The 17,610-nt window shown below is 40.3% G+C and overlaps 1 protein-coding gene across 2 annotated transcripts in view; it reads left to right on the top strand.

Annotated features, from left to right (window-relative positions):
• Positions 1 to 17,610, top strand: part of LOC102687387 (multiple epidermal growth factor-like domains protein 9) — a 192,020-nt gene that overhangs the window by 159,562 nt on the left and 14,848 nt on the right. For both annotated transcript variants that reach the window (XM_069183209.1, XM_069183208.1), the window contains exon 5: positions 16,091 to 16,360. In XM_069183209.1, the coding sequence (XP_069039310.1) occupies positions 16,091 to 16,360 (270 nt within the window). The remainder of the gene's footprint in view (positions 1 to 16,090; positions 16,361 to 17,610) is intronic.

Genomic DNA, 17,610 nt, shown 5'->3' with positions numbered 1-17,610 from the left:
TGCACCTTGCATTGTGTGGGTGGTTGTGCAAATATGTGACATTTCTTGAGGTGCTACAGCATGTTAAGAGCATATTCATTTATAAAAAGAGACAGATGACCCACAGAAAAATGCTAACATGCAGTAACTAAATGTATGTTTCAATGTGCAAATGCTGTTGCCTTGGAAAACAAAGTTTCATTTGGGTTTGTTAGGTTATTAACAGATTTTCTGGTTGTTTAAAAAAGATGACATTGTGGTTCTTACACTGCTGAAGCAGACTCAATACTGGCAGTAATTACCAAAAGATTGAACAGATTTCCAGTCCCTATGTGAGGGGATTACTCTGTGAGACTGGACTACTTTTGAATACTGGGTACAGTGTAATAAGAGAAGCTGCTTATTCTGACATGCCATTGAATCTTTTCTACGGTATAGTATGCAACACTGAAAATCAAGAAATTCACATATATAAACACTTGTGAGAGTTTTGTTTGCTGTTTCATGTTTGTGTTCGTTTTCTTTAAATTATTTCTTTGCTCCTGAAATGTTCACATCAGTTAACATTAGAAGACATGTCCTACTCCTACTGTATCTTATTGTTCTGATGTGATGTCTTAATTTACCCCCTTACCAAGTTAGAGAATCAGGTTTTTACTTCCAAATACATTGGTGGAGCGGTGGCTCTGTGGCTAAGGATCTGTGCCTGTGGCTGGTTGCCAGTTCAAATCCCGCAGCCAGCAGAGGAATCCTACTCCGTTGGGCCCCTGAGCAAGGCCCTTAACCCCAGCTGCTCCAGGGGCGCCATACAATGGCTGACCCTGCGCCCTGACCCCCAAGCTTCTCTCCCTATCTGTGTGTCTGTGTGTCTCATGGAGAGCAAGCTGGGGTCTGCAAAAAGATAATTCCTAATGCAAGAAATTGTAAAGGGTTAATAAAGTGATGTTATTATGATTATGTCTCTTCTCTTCCCTTTCAGCAGCTCCTTTCCAATTTGTTAAGCAGTCTGCGCAAAGGTTCCTTAACGTACTTGGCCCTTTGAACTGTGAGTCAGTAAAAATCACCAGGCAGGAAGTTCCTTTTCCTTGTGTGATTGATTTCAGACCTGTCTTTTAACAGATGCAAAGGTCGTGCTTTCACATGTGCGTGGCTGCTTTTAGAAAAAAACACAAAGGAAAAAAAAAACCGAGCACATTTTCAAGTGGAGAGAGTTTGGCTGAGCTTATGTTGGTCGAAACCAGTCTTTTGAAGGGGAGCAGAGGTATTTGTTTTACAGTGGCTTCATTTCTTGGCTTGGTTACTAAAAGTTCAATTCCAAAACAGCAGGATCAATACTGTATGTATTCAACTGTAGGTGCCAGACCAGAACTTTACGTTGAGGGTGGTGAATTTCTAATGCGTTTTTGTTTTTATTTCCCTGTAAATTTAATAAGTCTGTGTTTTGCTCACTACCCCATTAGAATGATTTTAGTGTTCGTTTTTATTTTAGGGATAGTCAGAAAAATATTTTTGTGACTGTTGTTGGCGTTCTTCATATTTTTTTCATTCATTTGGGGAGGATGTTTTTGGGGAGGTTTGTCATTGCCTTGTATTCAGACTTCTAATATTAAAAGTATTCCTGATACCTTTCAAATATTGCAGGTGTTTTAATACATTTCATATGTATTTTTTTTTATTAAAAAAAAGAGAATAGTGCTAAAACATCACCTGAATTAAGAGCAACCAAACCTTTTCACAGGCCAGCTGTGACATTTCCTCCTCACAGGTTGAGAGCTGCTGGAATTTGGTGGACACAGCAGTATCCCTTTGGACCCCAAATTGTATATGGCCAATAATGTGATCTTATCTGATTGCAGTTAACTTTGTTTATGTTCATCTCAAGTTGACATTTTGTTAAATTTCTTTTAGCTCTTCTTTTTGTGCTTGTAAGCTCGGGGCTTGTGCCATTTGAGACAGGAAACAAAAATCTAACCATTCACAATTTGAACTGAAATCATATGCATTGAAAAATGTAACCACACTGGTAATTCTAACCCTGCTTTCAAGTATAATACAAATCTTAAGCAGCTGAAGAGCAATTTCTGGCTTGACAGCTTATATATTGAAAAATAGACCTGCGTGGTCTCCATTGGTCAGGGTTGAACACCTCACTCTATTCTGAATTGTCCCAGCACTGAGGGTGGCCCTGTTTCACCCCAAACTCTGGCCTGACCTGTTCTATTATCTTCAGTTTAACTAAGAGGAAGAGGGATTTAAAAAAAGCTCATTTGAGGAGTGGGCCTCTGGCTTCTTCGTATTTCAGAGACTCTCAAGGACTTTTTAAAACTCCCCTTGAACTAAATCTATGAAAAGCCACCTTATCCCTCCCACCTTTCACAGAGGAACAGCAGGGGACGTACAGCTAATCAGGAACACACAAGACCGTTCCTGTGAAGCGGTTTTAAGCTTTTTACTTCAAGGTGTGGGGCTTAGTTTATGAAATGCATTCCTGTGTCTTGCCATAGCAAGATCCATGCTTACAGTACGTATTATATTTCAATGCAGTTTGTATTTGTTATTATTCTTTACAAAATATTCATACAGTACCTTAAAAGTCTGTCGCTGGAGCAAACGCAACTCTGTTGTTAGGATGCTTAAAATGTCAGGTGTTACTTGACATTCTTTAATTCTTTAATTATCTGCTAAATCTTTAATTATGTCAATCTTGATTCTTGCTCAGACCCATCTGGCCTGCTCAGTACTTCTGTTTGCTGATTTATTGATGAGCTCCTCTGTTTCTCTTGATTCTGGGCCCAGTGAGATGAAATGAAGTATCTTCTTCTGTATTTTCTGTGGCAAGAAAACTGTTCCTATTGTAATCATGTCTCTTAAGGTGCAGTATAAGCAGGTAAACAGGTACACCAGAGACCTTACTTTTTTATTTGTGGCTGTTTGTGCTTGTTGAAGATGTAGACTGAGCAGTGCTTTCCTCTCAGTGAGACTTGCCAGTTTCTGCTGCCTTCTTGGAATATGCCGTAGCTGATTAAAAGCTCTTTCATGGAGGGTAGGTCAACATTCCAGTTGAAGTACACAAGCTGCTATCGCACAAGGGCATCTTGAAGTGGTCGATGTGGTAGGGAGGGGCTCATTTCACACTATGTAGGCGAACAGTACAAATTTTCATCTCAGATCAGCTCCACTATGACACGGGAAACCCCGAAGTCATGATACAGGGGCAACTTCACATAGTGCTGCTTGTGGAGCAACATTGATAGTACACTGATTTTGTTATTATTATTATTATTATTATTATTATTATTATTATTATTATTATTATTGAGGTTCCTCGTCACCATGTACTCAAGAGGAAAACTGCTGTAGCTTTGGCTATGACAGGCTGACATAAAGATAATAAAGTACAATAATATGACTTCCAAAACAATGACAAAAAAAGGCTTAGAGTATTTTTTAAAGAAAGACTTTAATAAAAAAATATTTTTCCCGCATATTGAGGTTTTATTGATGATTAATAAGGCATCTGGAGTTACAAAGTAGAGTGCCTGGACCTCTACCCTTTAGCTGAACCCCACTGTGGAGGCACAGTGGAGCTGTGGTGAGGGGCTCTGGACTGGACTCATCACTGGAAGGTTGTGGGTTCAAATCCCATGTGTGGCACTGCTGTTGTACCCTTGAGCAAGGCCCTTCACCCTGCCTGCTCGAGTTACAGTACATGCCCAGCTGTATAAAGGTGCAAGCATAAGTGGTTTTGCAAAAAGTCCCATATCAGTTAATAATACATGAACAATTCTAAAAAAAACATCGTTACAGTAAAATCATGATTAAGGGACTACAGTATTAAACCTTCATTTATATATTATAATCTAAAGCATAACCAAGCAAAAACATTAAATGTGTCTGATACCTTGCTTTCTAATTGGTGCTATTAGTATTAATACCATTAGTAGTACGGTATGTTGTTGTATGGAGGAATAAACTAGATCTGGAATTGTATCAGAGACCTCTGGGGCCAGGAGGAACAGGTAGCAGGCATAGACATTAATATTGTGCATATCTCTGATGATTCCTGGTGCATGTGACTCTTCATTTGCACTACATTGCATATAAGAAGGGTGTCATGGTGTTTGGTATTGCTACCTCACAGTGCTGGGGCCCTGGGCTCAATTCCAGACCTGGGGTGCTGTCTGTGTGGAGTTTGTATGTTCTCCCTGCATTCCCCCGGGTTTCGTCCAGCTGCTCCAGTTTCTTTCCTCCCACAGTCCAAAAATATACAGATAGATTAACTGGCTTCTGTGTCTGCCCTGCAAGAGTGCCAGCTGTCCCATCCAGGGTGTACCCTGCCTTGCACCGGTTCTTTCTGGGAGATCCTCCAGCTCCCCACAACCCTGACCTGGCTGAAGTGCTTAGAAAAGGGATGGTTCCAAATAAGAATGGAGGAAATCCACATCTCCACCGAGGTATTTTAAAAATACCAATTTTCCAGTGAAACTGCGGTTTTCATTTGTGCAATTGTGAATTGTGTGCTTTTGATTCATCACTGCGGCTTTGTTTTCTTAGGCGATCACATGCATTCGCACGCCTCAGGAGACCCCTGGGTACACAAAGTGGTTTAAACACTATTTTTAAAAATGCACAGATAGGCATTGCATTCTAGAAAATTGTGCTCTCTAAAACCTCAGCATAATCCGCATAAAACTCTTCAACCCCGGAACAAAATTCAAACGCTTGTGTCAGATATAAAAAGAAAATGCATTCTTAAACTTGGCAAAAGTGCAAAATATATAATTTAGGGAGAAAACGTTTATTTAACAAGAAAAACACTGATGTGCCATTAAAGGCACACATTCCTCAAAAACAGCCTAAATGTGAATTGTTAAAACGTATAATCTTTAAAATAGTGGCCACACACTGGCACTGTTCCTACAAAAAAAACAACATTTTTATAACCCAACTAAAGAAGCTGGTTGTTTCACTTTCCAATATGACTCACTTCTCATTCAAAAGACCGAAATCCTTTTCTTAATAAAATGAGTTTTGTGGCTTTCTGAGTTACGGAAACTAGTAGGTACAGAAGCAGGTACCTTTCACTGTGCCTTAACATGGTTTCTTTGTGCGTCCCAGTATACAGTACATGTATACATGTATACAGGCTGATGCATACAGTATTATGAACAACATTTCCTGGAATTCAATCCCATAAGGATCTTCCCTGATTAATGCATTTCTCATCAGCATATCTCTTTCAGAAAAAGTCCCGCTTTTTATTCTCACCATGCTTTTGTTTTTAAAAAGTAAAAGTGAAAATGTATTTCAATAATGAATGACCTGGCAGGTTTTTTTTTTTCAGGAGGTTGCGTTCCTTGCTGTTAAATACAGTATGTACGGGTACCCAGATATTCTACTTTTCTTTATCACACCTCCATCCTGACAAAGACAAATACATTTCATCTTAGTGCCTTTTGCTCATGATTCTTTTTCTTTACCTTGGGCTTTCACCGGTAATGAACTTCTGTGATTAATTTTTTGTGTTTGTATTATCAGAAGTCTGTTTTAACAAGAGCAAAAGACACCACAGAACCAGTGTTTTTTCCACCAATGGCATGTAAAGGTTTAGTTGGATCAAATTATTTTTAAAAGTTGTACTATAGAATATTGAAGATTTAGTCATATTATAACCAGTGGTTGTGTCTTCCAAGGATATGCTGACCACATATGGAGTTGTGGAAACTTGTTTTAATGAGAAACAATTTAATTATGCCTTCTTTCGCGCTTCCCTGCTGTTTTGTAATGGCAAAGAATATGGTTTCTTCCTGCACTGCCCAAAGATAATGATCATTCCCAGTGTACTGTATCTGCAGAAAACAGAATGCATTCTGAAACAGAACATCTGTACCGGCCATTCACAGCAAGAGCTTCAATTTACATCCATCAGCTTCTCCTTGGGCTTCTGTACTATCACTTTTCAACACCCACAGATAAGACAGGGCTCTGGGCTGGGGTCTTCTCTATGAGGCAGGCTGGTGAGGGCTTAACAACAGAAAGTGGTGAATGTCCATATAGTGGAATTGTGGGATGAGGATATTTAAACGGGAGACACGATTTTTAAAAGTGAGGCTTGATCTGTGCTGTCTTTGTGAATGACAACCCCTCTGTCTTATTTTAGTCCAGTACCTACAGTATAAGACTACAAACAGAAATAGCACTGGAGGCTCAAGCAGGCTTTGTCACAACAAAGACTCCTGCAAGTCCACCTAAACCAATTGTCTTTGTTTAGATCAGATATCTTCTGCTGCACAATTCTATCTCAAATGCAACATCAAAGCAAACACAAAGTTAGGATAGAATGGAAACAGTTTACAAAGTGCTTACCTCACAGATCAGTCAGAGCTTACACATTCAGTAGCAGGACAGATCAACCGAGGAGCCATTTGGATCACTAAGAGGCTGTGAGACTGTACAGTAGGTTGTATTTCTTCTCACGCAGAGGAAGTGATTTTGCTTTGGAAGGCCCTAACATTCCAGCTGTGTAGTATTTATTCGTGCTTGGGTTCCCAGAGTCACCTGCATGCTGGAGACTACTCATAAGAAATAAGAGAACCCTATTACAATGTATACACATTGTATAACTCTAAGAAATACAAGAAAGCTATTACAGTCTATATACTGTATAGTACACTATATAAGAAATAAGAGAACAGTTTAGTACAGTGTACAGTATATACTGTAGACTACTGTACAGTACAATAGAAATAAGAGATTATTTCTATTATAGTGTATATACATTATCCTGAAGTTGTCATGATGTTCAAATTTGATTTCCTTCTCTTAAAAGGCAAACTTAGAGCCATAACTCATAGTTAGACTCAGTTTCTCAGCACTAATATTTTTGGTTCATGTGTACTGTTTTTCTTCCATGCCTTCCATATACTCTATGTACTCCTGTTAGGGCTGTGCTAATCATCAGGATTGTTTCCAATGAACACTAAATGCTTTCTCTGCCTTCCCACCCCCTCCTTAATTAAAACTTTATGGGACTGGCTGAGGATCAAGAAAGTTCAAAGGCAAAAGAAAAACGCGCGAGAGAGAGAGAGAGAAAAAAACAAGAGAATCTCTGCACAATAAAGCAGTCCAGCGTGGCAAAGGATATTGAAATCCTTAACAACGGTGCAACAGTCCTCTGTGACTGACAGGAAAATGCCTTGAATTATTCGCCAACAGCATGGCAGTGTGAGAACAAAGCGACTGGAAATAGCTGGTTAATTGATTGACGCAAATGTAGGGCTACATAGCTGTATTGTAATGTGTGTGGGAAAGCACAAGAAGGCTGACTTTCTACAGCATCCTTCACGTCTCTCACTGGGTAACACTGACCTGACAAAGCTGCCCGGCCGGCTGATAATATATTTTAACAGGAATGAATACGTTTTGATAGTACAGAGCAGATCTTTTACACTTTAGTAGCAACATCCTCGTTAAAGCCCTCACAAAGTCACTGCTTAGACTTTTGAACTCTCTAGGTAATTTTATTTCCATTGAAAGGATAACGTAGAATATAATCATGTGGATATGACAACAGGGTTATTGGTTTTAACAGTTGTGGGGTTTTGCAGTTGACAGAAGGGTAGACAAGTGCTCTGATGTTCATCCTCATGTGATGGCTCTCCTTCTTCCTTTACTTGAATGATGATCAATTATTTAAAAACTGAGAGGGGGGGAGGGAATTAAGATGGAGACCGTCACCCAGCTCTAAGAACGGCCTGAGATGCTACTCAAATCTCGGAGGATCACAACCTGAGTTGGACTGCTGTGACTCGATGGAATTTTGGGACAGGGAGTCAGTCAGCCTCCAGGAGCCTGGGAACGAGCTGTAGTCTGGGTTCTGCATGACTCCCTGCTATTTGCAGCGGAGTGGAAACGTCCTGAGTAGCGAACTGCCACCCCAGTGGGTTGGTTTTGGAAAATCTAGTGAGTAAAAGGGCAGCGTGCCGGCGCATTGATCAGCATTGCTTCCTTGGAGTGCTGGAGCCCTGAGTTCTATTCCAGACATGGGGGACTATCTGGGTGTAATTTGAACATTTGCCATGTTCTCCTTGTGTTCTCTGGGCAATCTGTTTTCCTCCCACAGTCCAAAAACATATTAGGAGGTTAAGTAGCTCCTAGGACAAAATGGCCCTGGTGTGAGTGTGTTTGTCTGTGTATGCCCTGTGATGGACTGACGTCCCATCCATGGAAGAAGTGGTTAGAAAATTGGTGGGTAGTGAGTGAAACCTGGTATAGATGATTGACTGACATTAGTTAATGATTGCTGTGGGAGCCTTCATATGAGAAGAGTCCAGTTTCAGAAGAAAGGCTGTTATTTCTGTAAGGGGCAGAGGAATTCCAGGTCCTGTGTTCGGCTTCCCTTCTCTGAAAACCGATCTCTTCAGATTGGGTGGTCGGGGGGGAGGCTGATGGGACAGGCCTGCAGAAACGGCTTCTTTTCTGGCCAGAGATGACATAAATGTTCTGGGCATTTATCTTTTTCGTCAAGATGTCTGATGAAGTAAAGTGTAGTTTCAGGCCTATTCTGTCAGCAGAACTCTGAGCAGTACTCAGTTCAGTGACTGAGTTCGAGTACAGTAAGTCTTAATTGTTAAGGTGCGTTTTTTTAGGTATACAGACAAAAATTTTAAGGCCTACTTTTGGGTGTGGGGATCCCTTCACAGCTCTTCAAAATTGACACCAAAGGTAAAGGAAGTGCTCATATTTAAAAGGAATATTTAGTACATGTATCCTGGGAAGGTACAGTAAGTAGTATTGCACTGTTTTTTTATGGAATGAATAAGATTCATTCTCTTAGGTGTTTCATGTAATAATAAAATATTATTAGCATAATGCAAAAGCTTAAGCCCTTGTTGGACATACTGTAAATTGACCATTAAAATCAGATGTGTGACTGCTTTTATTAGCTTCATTCAGTTCTTCTCATAGCTGCAGAAACAGTGTGTCTCCAGCTAATGTCTCCAGTTTTACTGACTCCCTACAGTATGTGTTTAGTTAGATACCAATGTACAGTACCGGTTGTGCATTATATAACACATACAATACAACAGCAACAACGGTTCTGAGTTGTCACTGTCTCAGTATTTTGATAATCTTGTACCTTTCAGTTTCATTTTCATACTCAGAAATACTTGGCTCTCATATTCCAGTTCTGTTGCAAAACTTTTTTTTGTGTGTTTTAGAGCCTTTGTTGGAGTTGAGAAAGCTGTTCATAAACCATAAATGAACTGTTTGTGCCCATTGTGTTTAGAACATTTTTGTGGAAAAGCTCCAAGGACAAAGGAAAGGAGAAGGATATTTTTTTAAATAGTTCTGTTTTCTCCCCAATGTTATTAGTAGTATTTACAGTATGATGGCCACAAAGACACCCAGCTCCCAAGTTTGTTCTGGTCTGTACGATATGGATGTTTTTGTGTTTACTGTATATATGCATGAGGTGGCATCTTTGAAACCTTTGCTGGGTTCTTCAACACCAAGTGCCACTGCCACCACATGCCAACTCTGACTCAACACCAGAGGAACCTTTTCAGTATTTTAACGCTCAATTCAAAGACAAACAACACTGTTCACTGTTCTGATTCACTCTCTATGTGTGATGTGCATATGGGTGTCTTTGGTGACAAGGCAAATGTCAGTGCAATTTATTTGAAAATATGAATGCTTTAATCTGTTAATTACAGCCTGCAAAGTCAATTTATGGCAGAGACGCACAGAAGGGTTAAATTGATCTGGCTTCTTAGAAGTGCTGAATTCTCCTCTGCATTTATGCACAAGTGCACACACAACAATTAATTTCTGCTGGAGCTGCTCACAATCTGCCTGTTTCAGAGTTTTTTTTTGTTTATTTTGCCTTACAAGCAGAATTAATGAAGTGGCGAAAATTGCATCCCATCTGACAGAGCTCTGTCTCCAGGCAGGAGGTAGTCAGAGTTCGTTCTGACTTGCTGTGTGTGGCGGACAGTTTGGAAATAATCAATTCCAGGGAAGAGCTTATGAGTATGATTGGTACTGAATTCACATTTCATGTCCTTTTTTAAACTTTGACCTTGGTTTTGATCACATTCCAGTTAGGTCTCTTAAAATCTCTTGATGTGAATTGCGAATGGATCATGTACAGAATTCTTGTTTTGAAGGAGGCAGAAAATGCCAAGACTTTTCATCTCATTTTATTGTATTACATCGTTTATTTTGGTATGCTGGGATACAAGCGGTCTCTTCTTCAATGCGGTCTCTTCTTCAAAGCAGCTGTGTAAAGGCATTTGTTTTACTTCCTGTTGGGGTTATTAAGGGTTTGAAACTTTAGGTATCCATAATGTGCTCAGTCCTATACTGTATAAAAGACTTTAATTGTGCTTAGAGCATCCAAGATTTTCCTAAAGACACAGATCACTTTAGTAGCCTACACTGCACCTTACCATGATCCAACGTACCTTTTTCATCCTTTGATTTTATGTCAAATCCTCTGCAAGGAGTTAAAACGTTGCACATAATGCAGTTCTCAGCCTCCTACCATGATAGATGCTCAGGTGCGAACCCAGCCCTAGGTGGAGTCTTCTTCTTTCATCCTCTCTCGGCTGTGTTCCTTTGCCAGTGAGTCCAGACCCTCCAATGTCTGCCAGTGGCTTCTCACTGAATATGTTCATGTACTGGGGTCAGCGTATCTTCAGAAAAGAACCTGCATTGTCTTTATCTTTATCGCTCTGTGACATCCCAGAGAGTGCCTTTTGAGTTTGTGATTTTGAGGTGTCTGCTCGCACTGGACGCGGCTGCATCTTTCAGCTGTTCTGCTCTCGCCTCTGGGATCTCACTCCCATTTCACAGTGGAAACTCGTGCCTTCGAAACCGAATTGAAAGTCTGCCTTTTTCACAGACGAGTGTAACTCCTACAGTTGAACAAGCATCTGGCGTGTCCACTCTGTCCAGTAGCTCATTTCGCACACTGTGCACTGTATATATCTGTAGTGTGGGCAGTGATCAGGAGCTTTAACGTTGAGTCCATCATTCCAAGCTGTCCACAGAGCATGTCCTTGACCTTGTTTCCTTTGTGCTCTGTAAAGCCCTCCTGTTAACTAACATGATGACATAAAGAAAAACAGTAAGTTCAGTACTGTATATACTGTACTTACACATTTCCCAGCATATAAGCTTGTAATGCACCACTAAAGACAAAGGAATTCTGCCTGAATTTGTGTTGAGAGTCATCAGTGGGATAGGGAATGGAACTCTGACGTGTGGATTGTGAGACTGACACTGTCGGTTTAGCCAGATGAGACGAGACCTACAAAACCGACAGTTATTCACTTTCTAGAGAGTGTGGCTTGAGATCAGGAGCTATCTTTACTGTGAGTTGTATGTCTCTGCCGTACAATTTTACTTTCAAAGGTTTGGCTTTGATATTGAGACCCATATAAAGCACCTCAAATGAGTTCAGTGCAATGTAAAGGGGCTGAACTGTGATGTGTCAAATAAAGGATAATTCATGTCTGTTCCACAAAGGGACCACAGCAATAACTGCCGTGATCGATTTACTTCTGTGGCTGATGAGACTTGTTGCTGTGAGTAATGCTTGCTGAGGATAACCTGAGGATACTGCCAATGATCTTTATATGAGCGTTTTTGTTAAAGGAATGTCTATTTCTTTTTAATTGTTTTTACCCTTCCACAAAGAGTAGCTAATTATTCCCTTTTCTTTTATATATTACATACTGTGTATGCTGTGTATTATCTATACTGTGTATTGTAACACCCAGAGGGTCAGTGTCAGAGAGCATCACTAAATTACTAACACTAAGCATAAGGAAATTGGTCTATGGAGATCAGAAGAGGAACTTTAACTTACATTTTTTTTTTTGTCTTGGAATGACTTTGAAATCATTTTGATGTAAAATGAAAACTGGACACATAAAAAGTTGAAGGAGAAAAATGTGTGTGTTTATGTAACAAAAGTGCTGTTTTCTCACAAAATCTCCTATTGACAATGCCTACAAATACACCCAGTCCACCAGTGTATTATAATCCATACAGTTTGTGTATGTGTCTAAATATACCATATACATGTAGCTGTCCTGCTTAGACAACAGTCTTAGCTTGTATTACCTAAAAGTATCCAAAAGTACAGTAGGTTTCGCATTCGTTTCATGTGCTGTCCATTGCTTATCATCCCCTGGGAGTTTGACTGGATTCTTTAAAAACCTATAACAGTCCGTCAGAATACAAGAGGTACAGTATTCAACACACCATTTCAGCCACTCAGAGTTGTATGCTATACATGAATACACTATTTTTCTGCTTAAGTGTGAAATGTTTTCTTTTTGGCTGAGATCTACCTAGTACTATAACTCAGTGTTTATGTTTTTCATCATCTGAACTGTAGCATGCACCTACGTCACAGGCATTATATACCAGGAGCCCTGATAAAACTGGTCCAATTCAGCAATTGTACGAAAAAGTACATTTAAAGGGTCCAGGTTGAGCATGCTTGAAGCAGAAATGTACCCTGGACATTGGGGTTAACACTTCTCTTACAATCACTGCGGTGAGATCTTTAATGATCACGTACTGTGCTCAGGACATTGCTTTCATGTCTTATCCATTGGGTTGCACGACCTGTAGCACAGTGTTTCCCTGTCGCCATGCTGGAATGCTGGTGTGGAAATTGTGGTCTATGAGGGAGAGCACCACGTACTGTCTCACAGACACCACCAAGGGCAGCAACCTGTATATTCTTAGAGGTTTCCTATGCCAGTAACTGTGCTGTGTTGGGGCAAACTCTATTAGCTAGCTGACCTAATGTGTAGAATAAAACACTATTTCAGATGTGGCGTCTCCTAGTTTCAGTTGATCTGGTGTGTGCTGTGTTTAGTAGCTGAGAAAGCGGTGGTTATCTCTTCGAAAAAGCCTGTTATGTTTTTCATTTGTTCTCCTTACTAATAAACTTGCTTTGCCGTCTTTCCAGAAACCTTTTAAATTGATCTCGTGGACTGGCTTGGCCCGTTTAGTGGAGTCACGGCGCCACTTAGTGGCTGTTAATCCTCATTGCAGCTGTCGGCCAGCTACAGTAGGTGAGATGAGGACAATGCAAGCTACTGGATGAAGCTATGAAATCTTTACCATTTTCAATAAAATAATCTGGATTTGATAGCTGATGAATACGGACTGTTTAAAAAACATTCCTACAGCAGTATTCCAAATCATTTTCTTGAGAAACATTCACAATCCATCATGCACCTACTGTGCTAGTACAGACTCTGGTACTATCATGCTTATTGCAAACTTAACTCCCTTTTGCTCAGCCTCCTACCAATGGTGTGCACCCAATTAAAGTCAGTTATGCTGCTTGCATAATCTTTTTTCTACCTCATTTTTCTCATCCTCTTTCGTGTCACTCTATTAACCACCTGGCTTCGTATCGACACGCATACCCAAATCAGTGTCCCCGTTCTCTGCTGCTGTTGCCTCAACCACTCTTGTCCTTCCTCGGTCTCTCATATACAGTAACCACACTGCCACCATACCCTCTGTACGTAGTCTTGAATGTGCTATTCAAGAAAGGTGTATTAAAGAACGAAACTGTGGCCTCATATCCTTCACAGATGCCTACAGTGAGGGAGACGATTGGCACAGATTTTATATATGAAAGTAAAGGTGACTGGCCAATCAAAAAATCAAAATCTGCTGTTGGCTGAGGGCATCTGTAGGTGGTTTCCGCCCTCACGAACAGGTGATGTGAAATTGTTTTGTTCATGTGGCAGTGTGACTTTTGATTTAGACATTTGGTTTCAGAAGAACCAGAAGCGACTTTAATACTGCTACGATTCTGACAAAGTTTTGTAGTCCCGCTGTACGTATTTTACTTCACTCTGTCTGAGAAAATAATTTGTTTTCTTCATAATTTATTGTAAGTGAAACTCCAAGTATAACTACGATGCAGGAAGGCCAAGTAAAGAGTTACTGTAAGCAGTGAAAATATATACATTTCTACAATTTACTTGAGAGCATAAATGATTTGCATTTGTTTCTATGAAGTCATCTTAATCATTTCATTATATCACAGCGTTTGGAAACGTATTTTTGAAGCCAAACAATTTGGTAAAGGAAGAAAACGCTGATATTGCTGGAATATTTCTGCCAGCTCCTAATCAAGTCAAAAAAACATAACAGGCTGGGAAGCAGAAAGAAGAGAAATTAATCATAGCCTGGTGGGAAATTTTATAATACCACTTACATCATGATATTTGTTTGTGCTTTCTACCTGTTATTATAAAAGAACCTCTGTAGCACTGCTGATAGTTTCATAACAGTGATGCAGTCTCAGTAAAGAAATATATTTACCAGACTTGTTTCTTCTTCATTTTTTTCTTTATTTTTTGTTGTTGAAGTAGCACACTCTTCTCCCAGTTTAATGATTGTCATTCACATATCTCAAGGTTGCAGGACAGAGACAGACAGCAGCACAAGACGATATTTCTGCTCTTGAGGTCTCGAGATTGATATGTCAGCTCAAGAAAATAAAAGGTGTTCCCAAGCAACAGAAAGAAACACACTGTATATCCTATCTTCTAACTGTAATATAACTCTGACACTGTTTGGATTGCTCTTGTTTTCCCCATGTGCCCTCAGGATGTGACAGGACAGCAGGCCTCTACAGACTGGGCATAGCCTCAAACCTGGATAAAAGTGTCTGCTAAGCAAATTAATCAAATATTAATGTTACTTTAGGAACAATGACCTGCCAATTTCAGCACTGTTTTCTAGAATAATACAGAATATGGATTTATACAGTGGCTCCAATTAAGACTATCCCAAAGCCCCCTGAAAAGAAAGAAACCTAACTATAGAACTGCAGGGATGTGAGACATCGCAGAAGAGTTCAGTGAGGTTTTGAAATGATTTGATTTAAGGGGCAGAATCACAAACTAAATCCAACCACTTTCCAGAACCTTATTTTAAACCAAGTAAAGTCTGAACCACTTCTTGTCTTCCCATAAATGTCAAGACAAAACAGAGAACATGCTGTATATTTAACCACAGAATGCAACAGATCATACTGTACATAGTATAGGGATACTTGATCAGCATATCGCATAGTGCATATTTAATTTGACTAGCTTTCTGAGAACATCACAGTGTCAGCTGAACAGCTAAACTGGTAACGGCCAGCCAGAACCACACAACATGTCTCCACATAATCCTATACATAACACCACCTGCAAAAGACAAACCAGGATTTGAACCAGAAATGGACTCCAGCAAGTTTGATCATTCGATCACTTGGTGCACAAGGTGCTCCATCACACACTGCGTCTGGAAACTGCAATTATGAGCACAAAAGTCTTTAACAGCAACAGCAAGACTGGATGGGTCCAGGAGGTGGATCCCCAGCTGCAGTTCTATGCTAGTTATCCAGATCGAGCCAGCACTTTCCCATGCAGAGGCTATTGCTGATGAAACCTGGATGTGTATCATAGTGGATTCTAAACATTCCTTTAGCAATGGAAAGTGATTTATGCCCTTACACCAAAAACAGGTTTTATTAAACGAAAACCCTTTAGTTTTAACAGCGCTATAACATCAGCCCTCAATGCAAATTGTATAGTGCATTGCAGTTTTGCTTTCTGAGACCAATATGTAACCTATACATAAGTATGTAACCTATACAGAAGCACAAAAAAACTGTAAATCTCCTTCATATTCTGCTTTAACTGCCATAAACAACAGAGATTAAACAGGTTAACTCCACAAATTACTTTTAGGCCACTGAAAGTGAAATTTGTGTTTTTATATATAAAATAATTATTATTTTTAATATCTTTCAGTACCCTGTATTTGCAAATACGATACCTAGTCCTAGTGCTGCATTATTCTGATGTACTGTATGCAGAGGGGTCATCCAGACAATTTCAGTAGCTCATTTATGGAAATCTTTAAACTAATCTTTAGCAGGAAATGTATGTTTTTGTTTAGAAATGACACTAAAACCGACAATTGGTGAGTGTTGATCTGGTGGGCCAGTGATGCTCTGGCAGAGACAGAGTTAGTGACCTCGCCCTGCCATGTGTGGGTGTCATTCCAGATTCCAGTGGCCAGCCCGTCTGCGACCAGTGCAGGCCAGAGTACCAGGGTCCGAACTGCGATAAGTGCCGCGATGGCTACTACAACTCCGACAGCATCTGCGCGCGCTGCGAGTGCAGCGGGAATGTGGACCCCCGATCGTCCCCTCGCGTCTGCGACCCCGACACGGGTCAGTGCCTGAACTGCGCCAACAACACAGCCGGCCGGCACTGTGAGAAGTGTGCAGAGGGCTATTCGGGGGACGGCCGGGCTGGCAACTGCACCAAGACGGGTAAGACTTCCACACCGTGGCAGTGCCCGGACTGAAGGGACGGGACGGCGCCATGTTTTCTCATGAATGCTGGGATTGAAAGCCTGAAAAAGGGGCTAATATGTCTTCTTATTACCAAGAGAGTCCTGATATGAAGTGAGTTTTGATGTACAGATGATAAAACTGGGACAAAACGCCAAGCTCAAAAGCGGAGCAGACTCAAACTCCCCAGTCTAATGTGTGCAGCAGGCTCTGATAAGATCACTTTACTGGCCATATACAATTACAGTACTTGTATTAGGAATTTGTCTTTTTTCGCATCCCCCAACTTGCCCTCCATGAGAGAGACAGACAGGGAGAGGAGCTTGGGGTCAGATTGCAGGGTCAGCCATTTACCCTCAAACCCCTACCATACCCCAATTACACCATCATATACAGTCCCAATTACCATCTGTTCAGCTCTGCTCTTCTCAGCCTTTGAAAGTGACTTTGAGCCATAATTGAGAACATTGTATGTTATCTGATACTTTTATGATATAATATAACAGCGAATTTGATTAAATGAAATGGAGGTGACTGATGAGATTGAATACAGTATTATAACTCTTTGAACTAAATACCTTTGAACTGGTCTGTGACTTTAAAGCACAGATGGTCAGACATTTGGTTGTACCAGAACTTGTTTAGGTGTGTCAAAGTAAAGCAGGTGAATGCAATCACTTATTATCTGCTTTATATCCATTATTTAGGAGGATCTGTAGAATTTTGTCAGTGGTAAAAAGTCCCATACAAATACATTGTGATCTATATGGTAACACGGTAAAATGTGTCAAGTCCAATGGGAGTGAATACAGTCCTATCGAGAGCCGCTGTACATAAATATCTCTCCTTATTTTTCCCCCTTGAATGTTATCGTAATCTCACGTTTAAAGATAACAACGGAACAAAACCTGTGTGCTAATAATTAATTGTTTGAAATGGAAAGTGCTCACAGTCTTGTTGTGAATCTAATATAGATCACATGACGCCAACCCCCACGTCTGTTCCTGCCCACCCTGAGGAACTTTCATTTGTGAGTGGGTTTGTCTGTTTGAAGTGCGAACTTTCAAAATTTGTAGACAAATCCGCTGTGTGTTTTAGATCATGCTGGGTTTTGCTGCAATGAAATTTAACATTAAGGAGATGTTTGTGTTACATTTTTTCCTAAAGAATAGGAACGTTCAGCATGGAGGTTTTCAGAGCCGTTGAAAAACCTTCTGTTGTAGCCATTC

Source organism: Lepisosteus oculatus, chromosome 24, assembly GCF_040954835.1.
Source record: "Lepisosteus oculatus isolate fLepOcu1 chromosome 24, fLepOcu1.hap2, whole genome shotgun sequence".
In the NCBI taxonomy this organism is placed as follows: Eukaryota; Metazoa; Chordata; class Actinopteri; order Semionotiformes; family Lepisosteidae; genus Lepisosteus; species Lepisosteus oculatus.
The sequence above is the reverse complement of the archived record's forward strand: the minus strand, read 5'-3'. Positions and strand labels throughout refer to the sequence as shown.